Source organism: Leopardus geoffroyi, chromosome B2 (assembly GCF_018350155.1).
Source record: "Leopardus geoffroyi isolate Oge1 chromosome B2, O.geoffroyi_Oge1_pat1.0, whole genome shotgun sequence".
NCBI classification, from domain to species: Eukaryota; Metazoa; Chordata; class Mammalia; order Carnivora; family Felidae; genus Leopardus; species Leopardus geoffroyi.
The window spans coordinates 144,563,917-144,585,666 of record NC_059332.1 but is presented as its reverse complement, the minus strand read 5'-3'; the positions used below and the strand labels follow the sequence as shown (position 1 = coordinate 144,585,666).

Sequence of the window (21,750 nt, the reverse complement as noted above, 5' to 3'; positions counted from 1 at the left end):
CTTGACTCTTCTTACCTCAAATTAGAGAAAACTCTTAGACCTGAAGGTGCAGGCTAAAACCTCAGCTGAAATATAAAGCTTCCAGAATATTTTCATATCCTTAGGGGAGGGAAAATTTTTTTTAGACAGGACCTAAAAGGCAGAATAAAAGAAAAAAGAATGTATATTTTGGACTTTAACAACATGAAAACTCCTGCTCACCAAAAGTCATTGTTTAAAAAAAAAAAAAGGTAAATCACAGACTGAGAGAAAAATACTCTCAATTCATATATCTGCCGCATGGCTTATATCCAGAATATATACATATTCTTCCTACTTGCTAATACAGAAACAAACAACCTAATAAAAATGGACAGATGAGTTCATTAGGCATTCCACAGGGAAGATACACAAACGTCCATTAAGTACCTAAAAAAATGCTCAATATCTTAGCCATCGAGGAAATAAGAATTGTAACCACAATAACCAATGGCAGTGGCTGTTATTGAAAAGAGGAAAGACCGACAACAATCAGTGGGGCCAAGGTTGCAGAACAACTCTACCCGCCGCCCCGTGTTTTGGGTAGAGTAGGAAATGTACAATCATTTCATGTGGAAATCAGTCTGACATCCACATGTGTCTGCCCTACAGACTTGCAGTTCTATCCCTGAATGTTTACCTAGAGGAAATAAAAACATGAGTCCACAAAAATATCTACCAGAATATTCGTATCAGAGCAACTTTATTCATAATAGCCCCGAACTGGAAGCTGCTTCAGTGCCCAGCAATAAGAAAATGAATCAGTAATTGGTGGTATATTCATACAATGGATATCATTCAACCATAAAAGGGAACAAGCCACCGATACTCTTAAATAGCTCAAAAAAATCATCCTGAGGAAAGAAGCCAGACACAGAAATGTACGTACCATGAGTCCGTTTTTATGAGGTTCTGGAAGAGGCAAATCGGGTTTATGGTGAGAGAAATCAATAGTATTTCCTCCCCCAGAGGGGCAGCAGAGATGCGTTGAACGCTGACCCCGCTTTCTGGGGGGATGGGAATCCCGTATAATCCCGTATAATCCCATGGGTTACACAGGTATATGTGGTCAACAAAACTCATCAAACTCCCTTGAAGGTCTATGCATTTCGCTCTGTATTAAGTATACCTCGATTCTAAAGAAGAAAGAGATCAGGGCCCCATTTCAAAAGGTAGAACTTTCGACACATCCAGTTGCTTGGGGGCCTCTCTGAAGGGCTTCCTCGGATTGTTGGCCAGGCCCCTTGACAGTCACTTGCCCGTAGTGTCCACAGACATAGTGCTGGATTCCCATAATTCATAGTATGTTTCAGTTTTCTCAGCAGGTTGTGGGTCTGAACTCGAAAGAGGATTGCAAAGCTGAGAAATCCCAGAGGCGGGGCAGTTTGGGGGGGGGGGAGGGGGGCGGCAGGGACCGCACTGCCCGGTGTTCCCAGGTTCCTCACCTGCTCTGCCTCTTTCCTAGTAGTCTCTGACTCTCCCGTAAGCCCTCAGCCCCGCTGCTGCACCCTCACATCTCCTTTCACCCCCGCTTTAGCATCGTCTGCCTCCCTCCATCCAATGTGGCTTCAGGGAGGGAGTCCCCAATCGGCCTGCCCCCACCCCTGCATTTCCCCAGAAGGCATCCTTTAGAAACACATTCTGCCTGGGAGCTAGTTTCCCAGGCGAGCTTTTCTTAAGTCTTTCAAAGCCCAAGCCCACGAGATCTACCTGAGGTGCTATTTACAGTATTTTCATGCTAAGGGCACAGCATTTTAGCAACATGGTGAACCAGTCATTGGAGGGGGCTGGCCTGGGAGTGTGGTCACAACGTCACTCCTCAGAGGAAATATTCGGTTCCTACTTACATAGCTCTGTGTATTCGTAAGATAGAGATAGAGATATATTTGTATGTGCATAAGAAAAAAAAATCTAAAACATCTGCTTTAAAATCAGTATTGGTTATCCCTGGGGAAATGTATGTAACATTCCCAGGGAAAGGAAGACATTCAGGTACTTTCTTTTACACATTTAGGTATTATCTGTTTTTATATGAAGTGCATATAAACTGTATTATTAAAGTAAAAATTATAAGCTATGGTTTAAAAACATTTTTTTAAGTTTATTTATTTTGAGAGAGATAGAGACGGCATGAGTGGGGAAGGGGGATAGAGAGAGAGAGTGAGAGACTCCCAAGCAGCCTCTGCCCAACACCGGGCTCGAACTCATGAAACCGCAAGAAGGTGACCTGAGCCAAAACCCAGAGTTGGGTGCTTAACTGACTGAGCCACGCAGGCGCCCCTATAAGCTGTGTTTTAAATGTACCCCGTTGTTTAGAAGTTGAGAACCATCCGTGCTTGTCACGATTATAATAGCAATTGGCACTGAGGTACAGGTAAGGGAACGATTTCAAAGTCACTTACTATCAATCAGTCTGTTATAACAAAAGTCTGGGAGGGCCCCAGAAGATTCTCCACCTCTCACGCCCTGTATTGTGGACTCCACAGCGGCCTGACCATGAACTACTGCAGGAACCCTGACGCCGACAAGAGCCCTTGGTGTTACACCACCGACCCCAGTGTCCGCTGGGAATTCTGTAACCTGAAAAAATGTCCGGACAGAGAAGAGAGTGCCACCAAGTCCCCGACTGTTTCCCAGGTTCCGAGTGCAGAGGACCCTTCCGAGTCAGGTGAGAAGTCCGCGCCCTGACGTCCACACACCTGGGCATCGGGAGGATGCGAGGTGGGACGTCTCTTGGAAGGGCTTTATTGCTACAGGCAACTGAGCCCCGGCTGACGGTCGGCCACCGGAGGCCACAGCCGCTACTGCCAGTGTGACGTGGGTGGGCCACGTTTTAAGGACTCGCAAACCAATTGGTGGTGAGGGATGGATGAAATGGGAGCCCGAGGAGACTGAGGGGCTGACCATGGCAGTACTGGCCAGGATGGAATCTGCTGGAACACCCAACGCTCACCTCCTCCATGGAGAAGTAGAAATGATTAATTCGTGTTTGAATGTACTGAGTTAGGAAGGCTCGGAAGGCAGTTGGGTGAGGCTCCCTGACACAAACCTGGGAAGGTGGGTATGTGGCTTGCGGGGTGCCTGGGCCCGAACACAGGGTTGTGATCGTCATCCGAGGAAAATAATCACGCTCCCCTGTGCTTCCCTGGCCCTGGGAGTGTATGTGGCTCTGAGCGCTTAGCACCTGCTTCTGGGCTTGTCTCCCCTCGGCCCCAGCATGGAGACTCGGGGGCCCAGGGCCCACCTGGCCACATTCAGGTAACTCAAACACCTCCAGAGGGTAATGACTAAAACAAGAACTTTGTTGGAAGTTGAGACCCCTCTCCTTGCTGAGATGGGCTTGGTTCCTCTGAAATGCTCACCTCCCGTTCCCTTGACCAGGCTGAGTGCATCTCTCTTTCCTCTCTCTCGGTGACACCCTAGGCTCTGTGCCCGTCTGCATATCCCTCCTAGATAGTACTTGAGATGACCCCCCCCCTCCATGGGTCTCCCTCATGCCTGCCTCACCTTTGGTGCACGGGTAACTCCCCTCCCCTGGTCCTGGCAAACACCGAGGTTCTAGGCTTCCCAGATGGCCCCCCTTCCTGGCAGAGAAGCTAGCTGGCCCAGCTTTCGTTTTTTGTATTTTTCAAATGGCCATCAGAGCACTGGTGCCCTGAGTCCCCCTATGGGGTATGTATCATGTTCTCGGCGGGGGGGGGGGGGGGGGGGGGAGTCTTGTGGAAGCTCCCTTTCCCGAGGCTCGAGTTGAAGATGGGCTTGAGGAAGAGGCCCCAAGTCATTTCTTTAGGAACCCTTTCACCGCAGAGGGTGGGAACTCACAGCACAGCTCCAGCCAAGATAGACTTGTTTATAAAATCCTTTTCAGTCCGCACTCTTTTTATCCACCCTGGACGAGAATGGGGTGCCCAAGGGTCGCCTGACGGCTCACAGAACTACCTGCGTCTTGTCCACCCTCCACGTGCGAAAACTCCCCTTGTTACGAAATTGACCTAGTGTCCTAGCCAAAATTCCCATGCTAACATCTTGGCTTGTGATTATTTCCCAGGCAGTAGCGTTTCCAGTAACATTTTAAAGTAGTCAGCGCTCACTGGGATTGTCAGCATTCCAGGGCCCTGAGAATGTGACCGCAGGATCTGTCGTCAGGGAATCCGCGCAGGCTGTATATCTTCCTTGCCATCCCGGAACCGCGCAGGACATATCACCCCCCCCCCCCCCCCATTTTCTTTTCCCTGCAGACTGCATGTTCGGGAATGGCAAAGGATACCGGGGAAAGAGGGCAACCACCGTTTCGGGCATCCCCTGCCAGGAGTGGGGAGCCCAGGAGCCCCACAGACATGGTATTTTCACTCCTGTGACAAATCCACAGTCAGGTCTGGAAAAAAACGTAAGCCACTTTGATTTGGACTCTATTTGGCCTTCTGCTGACCAATCTTTGCAAAGAGGATTGGTCCTGTGGTACAGCAAGGCAGCTGGACAGGTCCTCGGGGGCGGCAGAGAGGATTAGGAGAGACCTCAGGAACTCAGCCTCCGTGTAACTGGCATCAGCACGTGGCAACGACCCTTTCCAAGGGCAAGCGGACCTCCGGGCTTGTGGCCACTGGGCTCAGGCCCCTCACTTCGTCTGTGACCTTTAACATTGTGGGCTGTTTCTACTTTCTAGCGTTTGTCTTCTACATTCTGGTGGTCAAGGGTGACTTATGTGACATTTTAGTCAAATTTTTCTAGAAAAAAATGTGGATGGTCCATTAGGACTCCACGCGGTAGGATTTTTCCTAGTCTCACCCACTCTGTGGGGTGGTTTATGTGGGGGGTCTATACAGGACAGGAAAAGAAAGACATCGCCTTCCTGTGGCTTGACCCTGTTGGAATGTGCATGGTTGCCGAGAACAGTTTCTGGAACGAGGGCAGATGGGCGTCACTGGGGAGGACACCGCAGAGGTGAACCTAGGGATGAGTCAGTCGTGTCCCACGGTCCACTTTGGCTACTGCTTGGTCTCTAAGAGGTCCGCTGACACAGGCTGCTGGAGGGGCGGCCCCTTTCTGTCACCTCTACCCAGGGCACCTGGGGGGCTCAGCCAGTTGAGCGTCTGACTTTGGCTCAGGTCATGATCTCACAATTCATGACTTTGAGCCCCACGTCGGACGGGCTGCCGTCAGCGCAGAGCCCAAGTGGGATCCGCTATCCCCCTCTCTCTGCCCCTCCTCTGCTCATGCGTGCTCCCTCACTCTCAAAAATAAAATAAACATTAAGGAAAACCTATAGCACCTCAGGGCGCCTGGGTGGCTCAGTCGGTTGAGCGTCCGACTTCAGCTCAGGTCATGATCTCACAGTTCGTGGGTCCGAGCCCCGCATCGGGCTCTGTGCTGACAGCTCGGAGCCTGGAGCCTGCTTCGGATTCCGCGTCTCCTTGTCGCTCTGCCCCTGCCCAACTTGTGCCCTATCTATGTCTCTCAAAAAATAAATAAATGTAAAAAAAAATTTTTTTTAAAAGAGAAAAACCTATAGCACCTCTACCTTAGCCCCTCGGGGGTTCTATCCACTCACAGGGGGCTTGACCGATGGCAAACTGAGTCAGAAGCTTTATAATATCCTAAAAAAATAACCTTGCCCCCTACTGCAAAAAACTAGTAACACTACCTTTTATCTTTTTTTTAAGCATGTTTATTTTGAGAGAGTCAGAGAGATTGAGCGGGGGAGGGGCAGAGAGAGGGGGACTGAGGATCTGAAGTGGGCTGTGGGCTGACAGCAGAGAGCCCGAGGCGGGGCTTGAACTCTTGAGCTGATAGATCATGACCTGAAGCGAAATTGGACGCTTAACCGACTGAGCCACCCAGGCGCCCCACTACGCAGCTTCTAACGACAGCAGTGGAATGTCTGTCTGAATACCTTCTCTGCCCTGCTGTGCCCAGCCCTCCATACACCTGCCTTTTGTTTTCAGTACTGCCGCAATCCCGATGGTGATGTCAATGGTCCTTGGTGCTACACGATGAGTCCAAGGAAACTTTTTGACTACTGTGATGTCCCTCAGTGTGGTAAGTTGCTTGCCTTTCTGGAAGGAGATGACTTCTCGGATGAATGCAGCATCATCTCCCCAAGTTACAGAAAACCAGGCTGGACCTCCCCTTTGCTCGGCTTGGTTACATGTGATTGTGTCTGATTGTGTCTGATTGTGTCTGCCTGGTGGAGGGACTAGTGCTGGGGAGGGAGAAGCTCTGACTGCGGAATCACTGAAGACCAGCGTGCAGAGGCGGTTGGGGGGCAGTCGGGAGCACAGGTGGAGAGCACGGGAGCCACTTGGCCAGGCTTTGCACCCGGGGCCCTCCTGGGTAGAGCCGCGGGGTGGAAGGAGCGGCCAGGGTGACAGGCAAGTTTGCACTCGGCTGCTGTTATTCTGCTGTCTGGATTTGGGGGGAGTTTAGAGCTGAATCTTCCTCGAGTGGCTGTTCTCTCTGTTCTGCAGAAGCTCTCTTGGCGGCCCCTTCATCTGGAAGTCTCTGAATGGGGCTACTGCCTTCCCTTCAGCGGGTCACTCCTGATCATCAGCCCTGCCCCTTCTGGAATACCTGGCCGCCTCTTACGGCCCAGGCTCTCCATGCTGGACAGGCCGCTTGCTTGGCAGGATGGCCTTTAAGTTGTCTTATCAGCATGACAACCCTGTCATGGGCTCCACAGCTGTGCCTGGGATGATGCTCCTCAATGCCCATGGAGGAGAAGTACAGAAACTTCCCAGGTGCAGCCCTAGGCCACCACCAGATGCCCTGGCCTTTTGGAGGCTAGAGCTGTTTTAGGCATTAGTGGGTGATACCAAGGAAGGAGCACTGCCCTTATTGCCTAGGGGGAAAGGTAGGAGGGAAATAGAGAATAGGGCAAGTGGCTGTAAGTCATCCCCAGGGCATTGGGTTAGTCTTTGGAAGCTTCTGGAAGCCCCGTCCCGAGGCTGGCTGAGAGATGTTTAGGACAGTTATCTTTGTTACATACAACTATACCCACACACACACACACACACACACACACACACACGGGTACGTGTATGTACACACAGAGTTTCACATCAGAAAAATACCCATCGTGCCTTTCAATGGACATGACAACTATGGTTTTCAGTAAACTTTGTGTGGTTCAGATGGCACAGAGGAAGAAGAAGAAGAAGAAGAAGAAGAAGAAGAAGGAGGAGGAGGAGGAGAAGGAGACAGAGAAGGAGAAAGAGGAAGAAGAGGGAGATGATGACGGAGATGAGAACCTAGATCAATCACATCAAGTCAGAATAACATTTGTGTCATGGCGCCCTCAGCAAACTCTCACTGTAACACCTAACTCTGCTTGATCCCTCCCCCCAAAATAATACAAGAGCACTTACATTTTCCTGAAAGGAGAAGGTTCTGTGTTGTCTACTGTCACTTTTGAAATCAAGGGGAAAAAAATATCCCAAAAGATGCTTGTGACCTTGCTGTGCAGTTTGGGCTTCGAGATGTCAAAACCTTCGTGCTTTGGCCATGACCCATTGATCTCTCTGGAGTTGTGTGACACAATGGCTACCTTTCATTTCGCTTCTTTAAATGTGACTCTCTTCTCCACTTTGTGCCACAGTGTCCGCTTCATTTGATTGTGGGAAGCCCCAGGTGGAGCCGAAGAAATGTCCTGGAAGGGTTGTAGGTGGATGTGTGGCCAACCCACATTCTTGGCCCTGGCAAATCAGTCTTAGAACAAGGTAACAACATTTCCAGAAACGATTAGTTCCATTCTTCTATGTAAGCCCTGCAAAACCTTTCTCATTTCACACTGAATCCACAGAGCTTATCAGTACCTGCCTCTATATTCTTAGGAGGAAGGAAAACTATGAAAATAAAATTATATTTTTGTAGGTTCTCTACTTTGAAAATAGCCAGAATTGGAATATTTTCCTTGATCTGGGCATCTATCGTCAAACTCTGTGGATGTAGCAACTTACACCAAATTCCGATATTTCTGGCAAAGTATTGGAAATGCCTGGAGGGTTTTTATCAATGTCTATTGTCTCTTTGGAAGACAAAGGGCAGGGGGTATTTTTAGAAATGTGTTATGTTGAGGGAGGCATGGACGAAGTTATCTATAATCTTTGACCGATACCCTTTTTTTTTTTACACTTTTGTGAATTCTTGAATTTAATCAAAGGGTGCTCAGCCATTCATTCACAAGCACATCCCATGTCTTCACTCTAAGTTTAGGAGCACCATAATTCAAGAGTGATCAGTTCTGGTCCTATGGAACCCAGAAGGTTCGGGTGACTGTTTCCGTGGCATGGGCTTTTAATAAATTCGATTTTCCTGGATGCCTCTTATAAAGCGCACGTGTGAAACAGGCTGATCTGTTTTCTGTGTTGCTCTGTCATCTTGTTTCGACACCAGGGCAACACTTCTGCATTTGGTTGTTGTTCTCGATTGCCTTCCTTCCTTATATTTGGGAGATGCCACCACTAAACTCGACTTCAGTGTATTTCATTCTTTTGTTGAGTTGGCTTTTCTTCTCTTCACCTTATCATTTATTAACTCCTTGCTATACAAACCCTCACCTTTCACACATTTCAAGTTCTTTCTTTCCCCAACCGTGCTGTGGTCTATTTCCTGACTGATTATTTGGGCACTTACAATTTGTATCCCTTTCATTACGATGGAGTGGCTGACACCCAAAGGGTAAATATGAGCAGATTCCCACAAATCACGGCTATTCGGGGTCACATTTGGTTCAGGTCTTGCATAGGTCTTGCCATAAAGAAATAAAAGAGGCCTCAAGGGTAGGACCTTTGGCTGGTCACTTCTGTTGGAATCTGGGGCCAACGAGTCTAAGCCACGGGTGTGGACTTCCTGTTGCAGCCCCATGGCTTTGTTCTCCTGTGGACTGGTTGTGCCTGGGTCTCCCCCTGCCAGCTAAAGCGTGGTGAGGATGAGACCTTCTGGAAAATACACTACTGAAGCACAACTCAAAGTGCTTGCCATCCTGATGATAGGCTGGTAGCCTTTTCCTATGGGAGCATCAACTTTGTTAAAATTGAGTGAATACTTCTTTCGGGCTTTCTGTAGAACATATCATCCGATTTGAACTAAAATTCTGGCAATTTTCCTTATAGATTTGGAAAGCACTTCTGTGGAGGGACTTTAATAGCCCCAGAGTGGGTGTTGACAGCTGCCCACTGCTTGGAGAGGTATGTCTGGGGAACATGAAGACTTGTCTTAAAAACTCTCTGCCTCTCTCCCCCTCTCCTTTCCTGATTTTCTCCCTCCTTTCTTTCTCTCTCTGCCCCTTTTCTCCCTCTCTCCCTCCTTTCTTTCCTCCTTCCCTCCCTCTTTTCTCCATCCCTCCCTCCTTTTCTCCTTCCTTCCTTCCTTCCTTCCTTCCTTCCTTCCTTCCTTCCCTCCTTCCTTCCTTCTTTTTATGGCAGTGACACTAGGGACCAGGGAGTGGATGTGAAGGTTGAATCAGAATTTCCAGGGCCACTGGATGAGAGAGAAGGGGAATGTTTCTAGGGAGGGTGGGTATGTAGGCCTGGGTCCATGGTAGGACAGACCTCCTCACTGTGACAGACACGGGTCCTCCCAGGTTCTCCCGACATGGGTATCTGTCCATTCTTCTTCTGTGGTCAGGCCAAAGCAGCTCGAGAACATTCCTTAGTGACCAGATTCAGGTAAACGGTGAGCTTTGTCTCTTGCCACTTGGAGGTCGCTGACCGTGGGTAGCGAGGTGGGGAGAAGATGCCATGTTTATGACTCAGAAGGCCACCTGATGAAGGGGCTGGCACATGACTTTGCTCCAAATGTCACCACCTTTCCTAGATCCTCAAGGCCTGCAGCGTATAAGGTCATCCTGGGCGCACACCGAGAACTAAATCTTGAAACGGATATTCAGGACATAGAGGTATCCAAGCTGTTCTTGGAGCCCACACGTGCAGATATCGCCTTGTTGAAGCTAAGCAGGTACCAACTCACTCTTGGTTTTCACCCCAAGATCAGGGATAACATTTGTTTATGCCCGGGTTTCCTGAGCATAACAGAGTTGTGCGTGTGTGTGTGTGTGTGTGTGTGTGTGGTGGGGGGAGACACCGTCTGGGACATGAAAGACACAAAGGCTTTGGGGAACAGAGAAAATCTGGGTTCGGTCCCATTCTGCCACACATTAGCTGTGCTCTTGAAAAAAGGCATCAGACGGATATCACAGGATTTCACTCGTAGGTGGAATTTGAGAAACTTAACAGATGATCACAGGGGAAGGGGAAATAAGAAAAACAGAGAGGGAGGCAAACCCTAAGAGGCTCTTAAATACAGAGAACTGAGGGTTGATGGGGGGGTGGAAGGAGGGGAAAATGGGTGATGGACATTAAGGAGGGCACTTGTTGGGATGAGCACTGGGTGTTGTATGTAAGTGATGAATCACTGGGTTCTCCTCCTGAAGCCAAGACTACACTGCATGTTAACTAACTTGAGACTAACAATTAAAAAGAGGCACCAGGATTTGGCTTCCTTGTGTGGAAAAGGAGTTGAAATCCGAAGTGCATGAAGCTCTCACTTAACGTTGGCCAGTCAGCTAACATACATCCATAATCAGAGAAGGATTCAATTCTTCCAGGTTGACCGTTGTCCTCTCAAAACAATACTTTGTTTGGGGGAAACCAAACGAAATCACATGTTTCAAAGCACTTCAAAAGCTACAATATAGGGGCGCCTAGATGGCTCAGTGGGTTGAGCACCCGACTTTGGCTCAGGTCGTGATCTCGCAGTTTGTGAGTTCGAGCCCCACGTGTCGCTCACTGCTATCTGTGCGGAGCCCACTTCAGATCCCCTGTCTCCCTCTCTCTGCCCCACCCCCGCTTGTGCTCTCCCCCACCCCAAGTAAATAGTTTTTTCAAAAAGCTACAATATAGACCCACACACAAACACATACACACACAATTCACAAATGCAAGGTCCTCTTCCTCCTATCTATGTTTTGGTTTTTGCTTTTGCTTTTTTGGGAGAGAGAGAGAAAGAGAGTGCTTTTTTGGGAGAGAGAGAGAGAGAGAAAGAGAGGGCGAAAGTGAGTGAGGGGCAGAGAGCGAGTGGGAGAGAAGCAGGGCTCACCCGAAGCGGAGCTCATGTTTTTACCCAAAGCGGGGCTCAAGCTCACCCGAACGCGCGAACTGTGAGATCATGACCCGAGTCGAAGTCGGATGCTTAACCGATGGAGCCACCCAGGCGCCCTTCCCTGTCTTTGGTTTTATTTTCCCTGTTGAAATAGAATTTTGTTAAGTCTGACGAAACGATAAATCTGCTTATGTTACTTAAAGTGAGTGATATTTGGAAACTGGTGCCAATGGAGAAGGCTGATCAGACAGCTATTTTGAGAATAGGTGCATTTGGGCCGGGCAACAAGGCCCAGAGAACACGTGTACCGTATCTGGTGGATTCCAGACAGCGTGGGATGAGCCAGGATGGGCCAGGCCAGCACAAGGAGCAAAGGTGTTTTCTGCATCGTACTGTGTCAGTGGAGCAGGGAAATACCAGCTCAGAGGATTCTGGGGGCTTTGGGCCGATGGCATCTTGTTGTGAGTGACCAACAGAGGAGTGGCACAAGAATCCTAGCGAGGCAGTCCGATGTAACTTTTGATGTTTTTCTTTCAGATCCGCCGTCATCACCTCCAAAGTGATCCCAGCTTGTCTGCCACCCCCAAATTATGTGGTTGCTGACCGGACATTATGTTACATCACTGGCTGGGGAGACACCCAAGGTGAGAGAAATTCCCAAACTCACACAAGGAATTGGGGTAGACCTATAGCCTACAGGAGAAAACGACCATTTGTGCAAATTCCTACCACTTTTCCTGAGGGTCCACCCTTCCTGACTTTGTCTTGGTTCCCGCCTAAGTCTCCATAATTCATCGTCGAGGGGCGTGGGCGAGGGACCGAGTAGTCCCTCTTGGGACTGAGTCTCTTGGCCCATACATGCAACGTTGATATCCCATCCCCAGGTAAGTAGGGTTTTGAAGTAGACCTAAACATTAAGGGTGTTTGATTATTCTTCGTGTGAAGTTAGCCACACGGAGCTCCCTAACATGGCACGACACAACAACAAAAATTACGTTAAGCTCATCTCCCCAGATCCCCACATGCATTCGTAGGCGTGGAAAGGCTGTTGGTGGTGGGACAGACTGACAGCTGGGGGAAAGGAAGGAAGGTTCCAGCCCTACGGTGGCGTTCAGTGTTGGTTGATGGGGTGTGCGTGAAAGAGGAAATGCTTATGCAGGATCCTGTATCAGCACTCGTGCTGCATTTGGGGGGCCCCATCTTCTCTTGGCAGTAGGCCCTGATAGGGATTATATTCGTCCGACTCGGGCCTCAAAACATTGTAAGAATGCCTTCGATCTCTGCCTCACTTTCTCCAAGTGTTGGTGAGGGCTCCAGAATGGGGGTCAGGGGCTCCGGAGGGTAGATCTCGTTCTGCCGCTCGCTGGGCAAACTGGACAAATCACCTTGCCTCCTTGTACCACATGGCCCGGAAGCCCTCACCTGTAAAACCCGCGTTTTCGAATTGTGTTTCACACGGTATTTTGTTATTAGCTTTCGTTTAAGCAAGGTTTTGTGGTTTGGGGGGAAAAAAAAGTTAAAAATGACTGGCCTTGGTCACTTCAAATCTGCCTTCCTTCTTTCTGCACTTTTCCTACATTTGTGAAACCCCCACCTCCTGAATGTTGCACGTCCCCTACTTTCCGTGCTTTGGAGGCTGTGAGCACTGAGAAGTTAAAGGGAAAGCTTCCCAAATGAAGCGTCACTGTGGATGTGACAGTCTGTTCCGTTGTTTTGCATTTAAAAAAATTTAAACATCCCAAACCCCTATGAGTTCAAGATTTTTTGTTTCCATTTTGGAAATGAGGGATCTGAGGTTCCCAGAAGGTACAGGGCGGCCCCCTGGGAGCCGCATGCACAAAGGGTGGGCAAGGGGGGGGTTCTTGAGTCAGAACCCTGGCTCCCACCTATCGGCTGCAGGCTCTTTTTGAACCTGTTTCCTCAGCTAGAAAACGGGCTGCAGGGCCATGGTGGGGGCAACGCTGAGAGGGGTGCACGGAGCACTGAGCACGGCCACCATCCACAATTTTCTAACTGTGCTAGGTTCCTCCATCTACCCTGGCCTCACCCTCAGGTCGAGTGGGAAGACGATTCTCCGTATACTCAGTGAACCAGGAGGAGTCACAAAACAGAAGTCAGGCCTGTTTACCACTTTTCTTATGTCAGTAGTAACGTTAGATCAGTGTTCTCAGCTTCTCGGCGTGAAGTCAAAACTCTCCCGTTCTCCCTTTCAGTCTCCAGACTTTCCTTGACTTGCTATTTCAAAGCAAGGTAAGCATTCAGGCAAGGGGCTCGTTCCGGTTAGTCCTTCATCAGCAGAGTGCTTCTGGGGCTGCTGCCTCTTCCTCCCCACAGCCCCGATCAGGGCGCCCCTATCTAGGACACCTCCAGCCTCCCGGCCCTCAGCAATGCCATCTCTACTGTGGCCACACGATGGCAGCACTTCTGCACAGACCACACCAATTTCCCCGCCAGCTAGTGGTGGATTTTGTCACCAGCATCGGGACGGGTCTTGCTCAGAAAGCAGATACAAGGGCAAGACACTTGAATAAATCAATTTTCAGCAGGATATTTGAGAAGGCCGGTCCCTCCCCACGAGTACTCAAGTAGTGCACCCCACCCGATGCCTCCTCGGGCCCTTCTTCCACGGTGGCTCTGCCCAGCCAGAGCTGGGTCAAGCCTCTCCTTCCCAGATGGCGGTCCCCGTCCACGCTCCTGTCAACTCCAGATCCAGCGTAGGTATTCCAAACTCAACACGACCGTCCAAGCGTATTCAAAGTCTTTGGAGAAGGAGTAGCACCCCGTCCCTTGGCTGTTCCACGCTAGCAACGCTTTTTTGCGAGACGCGTGAAAGCCGGGCTTGCAAGATTCGAAAACTGGGTTATTTCTGAAAACACATGCCCGGGTGTGTCTATCTGGAAAAGCAGCGTTTCCTCTGGCTGTTTTGCAAATGTTCCACTTCGATTTGCCAAAGTAGAAAAAAAAAAAAGCAGTTTTTTTACAAAAGAAATACGACGAGTAAGACAAGCACATGGGAGAATGTTTACTCTTCCTAACTGGAAAAGAAGTGAAAACTAGGAAACAAACCAGGACAATTTTCACCTATTATATTAGCAAATATTTTAAAAAATATTAAATACTCAGAAGTGTAGGGTGAAGTGCCCTTTTTTTCTGGTGAAATCGTGTCCTGTCATACACTTTTAGAAAATAATTTGGCAACGTCAACCGGGAGCCATAAACACATGTATATAATTTCCGGGAACCAGGGTAAGAAAATATTAAGGAATATAAATAACATGCATGAACAAAGATGTGGACAGTTGGAAACCACTGTAGGAGCCCAGAAACACGGGTGTGAAGAATTTGGGCAATGATGTCACAGACCCAACTCCAAACCCCAGTTCCTCCCCTGACTTGCTGGGTGATCTTGGGCAAACTACACACCCTCTCCCAGCCTCAGTTTCCTTCACTGTGCAATAGAATTGACAAAAGTTCCTATTTCGTGTGACTATGGTAAGGCTTAAATGAGATACACCACCGAACGAGCTTGTGCCTGAAAGAGTTTATTCTGGTAAAAGGCGGCCATTTTTTTTTATATTGTGGTAAAGTATATATGACATAAAGTTCCCTATTTTAATTATTTTGAAGAGTACGACTCAGTAGCACTTAGTACATTCGCAATGCTGTGCAACCACGACTACTATTTCCGGAACACTTTCCTCACCTTAAAAGGAAACCGCCCACCCATGAAGCAGTCACCCCCATCGAGATATTAACCTGGATGGCTCATTGACCATCAGACTCCGGATTTTGGCTCAGGTCATGATCTCACGATTGTGAGATCCAGCCTCACATTTGGCTTCTCGCAGAACGTGGAGCCTGCTTAAGATTCCCCTCTCCCTCTCCCTCTGCCCCTCCCCTGTTCGTGTGAGCTCTCGCTCGCTCTCTCTCAAAAAAACCACAACCCACTAATTACAAAGATTGTAGTATCCAAAAAAAAAGCCCTTATTATATAAGATTGTGTGAAATCAACCAGGGTATAAAGTCATGAAATATGATATAAGTAGTAAAAAAGAAACAAGCATCTAAAAAAGACTGAAAGTGAATATATGATATAGTAACACCTGTATTTCTCAATCTCTCTTTACATATTAAAAAAGATTTCTTTAGAGTTAAAAAAAGAACCAAAGAAACATAACAACATGAACCCCAAAACACCACAAAGAAACCCAGATTTTTAAATCCAGGTCTTGGGAACATGAAATCATATATAATATTTCTACCTTTAAGGGGTAGAAAGAGAAGAATTCCAGTAGTATTAGGAACTGACTTCTTTTAATTTTTATTTTAAGAGAGAGGATGTGAGCAGAGGAGGGGCAGGGAGAGAGGGGGACACAGAATCCGAAGCAGGCTCCAGGCTCTGAGCTGTCGGCACAGAGCCCGACGCGGGACTCGAACTCACGAACAGCGAGATCACGACCTGAGTGGAAGTCGGACGCCTAACCCACTGGGCCACCCAGGCGCCCCGGGAACTGACTTCTTTATACAACCTCGCGGTCAAACAAGAGACCTGTCACTGTTGCTCTGTTGTGCCGGAAGTTTCCCTGGGGGCATATTTGGGATCTGGTAGCCATTTCCTTAATCTTTTTAAACACAGGGACCTTTGGCGCTGGTCTCCTCAAGGAAGCCCAGCTACCGGTGATTGAAAATAAGGTGTGCAACCGCTACGAGTATCTCAACGGAAGAGTCAAATCCACAGAGCTTTGTGCTGGGAATTTGGCCGGAGGCACCGACAGTTGTCAGGTAAGGACAAAGTCAAATCTTCTGCCGTCCTGCGTCGGCCTCTTAGATACCCCTGCCCCCAAGTGGCAAATCCAGGAAGCCTTTGTCCATTGAAGGCCACGTCCACGTGCTACCCAGAAACATTTTAGGTCTGGCCCTGAATGCGGACTGAGATCATCTGAGGGGATTTCTTGGGCTCTGAGTTCCAGATGGGTTGTAAGGGAGTCGTAAAGTGTCATCACTGCCAGAGCCCACACACCTGGGGACCGTGTTGGAGCATGGGACTCGGGTGGTGGTCTTACTAGCAGGGAAGCAAGGGAGGGTATGGGGAAAAGACCAACTGTGCCCCCTTTGCAATTATTCTGGGGTTTACTCTGCCTAAGGGAAACCCCAAGGCACGAAGGGATGAATCCACTCTTCACAAGGGACTTCTCCCCCAGGAACACCAAACGGTGTGGTTTTGCTAAATGTACCCTGTCAAGTACCGAAGCACTTCAGCCCTCGTTGGGTACTGAAGCTACTCAAATGACACATCAATAAGTTTCTTTCTAATTGCAAAAGAATGTTCAAGTGCTGGGAAAACACACATTTGGGTAACAGAGAGGTGACATCCCATAATAAAAGGGTGCCGGTTTAATCCTCTCGTGGTTCTTTTCTCTCTCTGCCCAGGGTGACAGCGGAGGGCCTCTGGTCTGCTTCGAGAAGGACAAGTACATTTTACAAGGAGTCACTTCTTGGGGTCTTGGCTGTGCCCGCCCCAATAAGCCCGGTGTCTATGTTCGTGTTTCAAGGTTTGTTCCTTGGATTGAAGGGATAATGAGAAACAATTAACTGGATGGGAGACAGAGCGAGGCGTCAGCACGTCTAGAAGCTGGAACGCGGGCGGGGAATTGAGCACGCTCAGAAATGATTGACAGTAATCAGACCAACACACTGTACTTATACCGCCCGCTGCTAAGCCTCAACATTTTTTAGTATTATCGTGGATAAATTGTTCCTGTCCGTGGACTGCTGGATTCTGTAATAAAAAGAGTAACACATTTATAACATTTGTCGAAAATAAACTCTGTACTTCCTGTAACTTTTTTGAGCTTCATTGTTTTCTCGTTCTCCGTTTATCCTACCCATCTTAAATAGCGCGACTCTGCCACACTTAGGTGATCTCTCTCTTTCTCATAAGGAGTCGTTGCATAAAGGACAAAGAAGCCTGTAAGATCATAGAGAAGAGAGCAGAGAAGTCCTAGTAAGCCGCCCATATGTTTATCATGTCTACAAAAGACGGGTTGACACACGTCTTTATTTCTGGCACCGCGATGGATGTTTTCAAAGCTGCAGCATGTATGGGGAGTCATGAGAACAAATTCTATTCTTGGGGATGAAATCTGTTACTGACAACTTGACGTTAGCTGAGCACAGCGGACACCGGGCGGAGACTCGTGCACGGTGAAGGGAACCGGGCAATGGCAGTGTAATACAAGACCCGTAGGGAGCCTGCGTGCTATTCTGGGTTACATTTGAATCTAGGAATGGTACCAAGATCCACGACCGCAGGCTGAAGGTAGAGCACTTAATTTCCATCACTAGTTGTCTGCCCAGACAGCCTGTGCTGTCACGCGGGAACGGTGTTTTCCAGTGACGCGTGTGCAAAAGGAAGACCGAGAACAAACCTTGATTGTTCTTGACAATTCAACACTTTTTTATTGTGACCGGAACCAAAATAGCCACTCAAGATGCAATTCAAAGGTGAGAGTATCGAGGAGGAATAGTCATCTTCCAGCATGGAGAAGTGCGAAAACAGCGACACCGCAAGTGTGGACGAATACAGGGTGACGGCAGCATGAAGTCCCCAAAGAGCAGTGTTTATTTCAGGGGAAAATAAAACATTCGTGTTCAGTCCTGTTGTGCTGGAGGATTACAAAACTTGTTTTCCAATTAGCCCACACCCCGTACCTACTGTCATGTGTTCACAAAGAATTGTCTTCTTCGTTGGCAAGACTCCTCGGTGCTCGTTTTGTCTGTCCACACAAAATAACTCATGAACAACTTCTGCGTAAGATCTATACTGAATCGGAAATACCACGAATATAACACACAAAGCAGAACAGCAGGAAAAGGTAACAGATATGTATTTAAGCTCTGCATTTCAAAAGTCTCAGTAACAAAAAAAGAAAGATCAAATCCCTTATTAGTGTCTAGGACATCACTTCTAAAGCGTCTCCCAATTCTTTTAAACCTGGATATAAATTGACCTTACTTTTAAATTAAAGTGTAAGCTGCTTCCCAAGACAGGTTAACCGTGTCAAGGTTGAATGAGAACAGTCCATGGTTTTCACCCTTGACCATGGGCGGCATCACAGAACTGAACTCACAAGATGTAAGATAAATATCCCTTCAAGATTAAAATCTTCAGACCCACGAAGTCAGAATCCATGGTGGCTCTATCTTCTGAGGCCCAAATCTGATTTAAGAAAACAATAGGGTCAAATCCTCAAATTGTACAGCGGATTTGTTCATGATCACGGAACAAGGCCCGAGCATGCCCGCAGGCCCAGACGCGACAGTGGCTCCCACAGGGCAAAACAAGAAGAGAAAGGAAAGCCTCAGTACCACGTGGCCCAGGGTCCTTAGATTCAGTCTCTTCACAGGCAGGATTTCCAATTCTTCATCCTCCCTGGAATCTTCAGAACGCTCAGCTCGGAGCTTTCGTGCGTCGATCAGCTTTGACGAACCCGCTCTGGACACTTTGCCCCGACCCCTGGTTTGCACGTCCTTCATCTTTGATGGAGCAAGCAGTCGTGAGAACTTGGTGAAGGTGTCTCTCGTCCCTCTATAACTGGGTCAGACCTGCTGCCCCAACTTTAGACAAAAACTGGGGCGGGGGGCGCTGTGTGTGCAACAGGCTCTTGGCTAAACCAGCCGCATACTCTGTGCGCCCGGCAAGTTCCCTAGCGCCATAAATCCTAATTCATCCGACATCATATAAAAATACTCTGGGCAGTTTGAATGTCTTTGTACAGCATGACGAACACTTAGAGCCGCGCGGCATAATGTGGCTAAAATGGACAACACGCACGTGTGTGCAAGGCACATCGGTTCCTTGAGAGACATCGACCTAGAGAGCCCCTCCCTTCTGTCTTTGGCAGGGGGGGCCTCAAAGGTGCGAGCTGCAAACTTGGGTTTTCTTTCTCCTGCCGCATTTGTAGGAATATGGACTGACAAAACAAGGAGAGAAGAGAAAGTCCTTATGAACTATTAGACAACAAGCTACAACAAAGTTTTCTTGCTCAACATTATAGTTGGTTTTGATCAAACACACGGACGTGTAACATCTCATAAAAGCCCAATTCAAAGGTGACAAAAAAACTGTCACCAGGCTCATTTTTTAAAACCTGCTTTCAGACCCTAGGCAGGGTTAATCTGCATGTAAGTTCTTTATGTGACAGGACTAGGACGCCACCCACCCTGACCTGGTCCCTGAACTCTGATACAAACCAAGCAATTGTCTAGAAAGACACAGTTAGCAAAATGTTTCTCTCTTTTGGATAAAGCAGGACCTTACGACGGTATCGGGCTCAAGAGGATTTCACACGGTTTAACACCTTTTATAAATTTCTTAATTTTGATTTGCCAAATGGCAGTATCTCAAAGAGAATCTTCGACCTCACTCCAAATTTCAGGTATCATTGCTCTAAGGGTAAAAAAAAGGTGGAGCTTTTGGGTGAGAAGTAAGTCATTACTCGTCACTTCATTTCCAAACAAGTGTAAGAATCTGTTTGGATTACTTCCCGAGGCAAATGCCCACCTGTTCTCTGACTGTTACAAGTCAGTTACTGCGATATGAGCTGATGGTTTTATTTTACACACACTGATGAGCTTTCCTTAGGAAAGTTCTGAGATGATGAATCTATCTTACGTTTCAAAATAGCATCAAGAAACAGGGCGATAAAATCCAATGAAATCATTGTCTAAGTTTTAGAGGTTTGGTAACGTACTCAGGAGACACTTAGCAATGGTTGCTGACCTGAGCCAAAGTCGGACGCTTAGCCGACTGAGCCACCCAGGTGCCCCAAAGCTGTGAACCTTTCTAAGCATAGATTTCCTAGCACTGAAATGAGTGAGGATAAGAACTGTAATTTCATAAAATCATTTTGAGTATTAAATGAAATGGCATGTGTGAAACCATCCATCACACTGGTACTGAAAAAATGCCGCCTTCTAATCTCTTCCTAATCTACAAGTGAGGAAAAGAGCTGCCATGAGGTTATTAACACTTCAGTCTTCTTAGAAATATTTTTGATGCAAATTTTTTTTTTAGGTTGAGAGAGCCACATACTTAATCTCCAGGCCGTTATTTAGAAGACTGGTTTTCTTTTAAAAATCAGCAAATTGTTTTTTAACTATGCAAATAATACAACGCCATGTGTTGTAATGAGAAAATTAATCAAATAATACAAAAGTCTACAGAGTGTATGGGGCTCCTGGGTGGCTCCGTTGGTTAGGCGTCTGACTTTGGCTCAGGTCACGATCTCACAGTTTGTGAGTTCGAGCCCCGCGTCGGGCTCTGTGCTGACAGCTCGGAGCCTGGAGCCTGCTTCGGATTCTGTGTCTCCCTCTCTCTCTGCCCCTCCCCCACTTGTGCTCTGTCTCTATTTGTCTCTCAAAAACCAATAAAACATGTAAAAAAAAAAAAAGTCTACAGAGTGTAAAAGTGAAGTCTTCTTCCCAATTCATTGCTATCCCAAGAGGGTCTACATTACCATATTAGATCTTTTATTCTAATATTTTACTAATTTACTAATTAGTAAATTACTAATTAGTAACTTACTAATTAGTAGTTTTACTAATTTACTAATATTTTACTATTCTAATATTGTACTCTAATATTTCATATCCTCTCTTCCTCTTTTTATTATGAAACATTTCCAGCAGAGGACATTAGAAAGAATTTGTGTAGTGTGAATTTTTCTTGATATAACTCTTCATGTTTGCGTATCGGTTAGATACTTGCCCTACACACCAGTTAGACGGCCTTCTTCAAAACTTAATCTCTCTTTCTCCTTCTCCATCTTCTATTGATCTACTTTTATCCATCCACCCACCCATCCATCCATCCATCCATCCATTATCTCTTTCTCTCTCTTTCCATCTTCTGTCTTCTCATCTAGCTCCAGAGAGGATTCGCTATTGGTTTTATTTTTTAATAAATACTGAAACACATTGTTCAGCAACTTTTCACTTTGTAATCAATCTTGAAGATCTTACCGTGTCATTCCACACAGATATATCTCAATTCTTTTCATCTCTATATAGTAAGCCATACCATGAATATGTTACCATTCTCACAATCAGTTTCCTACTGATGCACATTTAAGTTATTTCTGCTTTGCCGAATGACCCATTCTCTTCCTTTAGATTTTTTTTTCTGAGTTTTAACACCTTAGCAATGTTTCCCTCTTCATAACCACATCTTAAAAATAATATACATTCTTTCAGAGTTTTGCTTTTTTTTTATATTAATCTTCCAAATCAACTTTGAATCTTCTGCTTAGGGCGTGAGATGACGGATTGATATTATTTCCCCCCATGAGAGTTCAATTTTCTCCACACCCTTTTTTCCCTTAGTAGTTTGAAACGCTGCTTTTATTTAAGGTGCACTGAATTTCATACGATACCTGCCAAGTTTTTCTACATCGTCCACTGTTTCTGGCAAGGCGATACCCTTGGTTTCAGGCAAGAGCATCACAAGCCCGCCGCAGACAGATGCCAGGATACCTACGGAATAAGGAAAGGCGACAGCACACGAGGAACGCACAGCTGGCCCGTGGCCTCCCTCCCTGCTCACCCTGGAGCTTAACCTTAACCAGTTAACCAACTAAC

The 21,750-nt window shown here is 47.3% G+C and overlaps 2 protein-coding genes across 4 annotated transcripts in view; one reads left to right on the top strand and one right to left on the bottom strand.

Moving 5' to 3' along the window:
- PLG (plasminogen) overlaps positions 1-16,950 on the top strand; it is a 42,195-nt gene extending 25,245 nt beyond the window's left edge. The window contains exons 11-19 of the mRNA XM_045500208.1: positions 2,505-2,686; positions 4,257-4,405; positions 5,961-6,054; positions 7,610-7,730; positions 9,126-9,200; positions 9,829-9,969; positions 11,650-11,756; positions 15,749-15,894; positions 16,543-16,950. Coding sequence (XP_045356164.1) covers positions 2,505-2,686; positions 4,257-4,405; positions 5,961-6,054; positions 7,610-7,730; positions 9,126-9,200; positions 9,829-9,969; positions 11,650-11,756; positions 15,749-15,894; positions 16,543-16,704 — 1,177 coding nt within the window. The 3' untranslated portion in view covers positions 16,705-16,950. The remainder of the gene's footprint in view (positions 1-2,504; positions 2,687-4,256; positions 4,406-5,960; positions 6,055-7,609; positions 7,731-9,125; positions 9,201-9,828; positions 9,970-11,649; positions 11,757-15,748; positions 15,895-16,542) is intronic.
- Positions 1-21,750, bottom strand: part of SLC22A3 (solute carrier family 22 member 3) — a 118,447-nt gene that overhangs the window by 5,853 nt on the left and 90,844 nt on the right. For 2 of the 3 annotated variants that reach the window (XM_045500210.1, XM_045500209.1), the window contains 2 exons: positions 21,546-21,645; positions 17,546-19,085 (listed from right to left, as the gene is read on the bottom strand). In XM_045500210.1, coding sequence (XP_045356166.1) covers positions 19,025-19,085; positions 21,546-21,645 — 161 coding nt within the window. In that variant the 3' untranslated portion in view covers positions 17,546-19,024. Of the gene's footprint in view, positions 1-17,545; positions 19,086-21,545; positions 21,646-21,750 lie in introns of those variants that run through there. The other variant, XR_006717701.1, reaches the window with a different exon arrangement.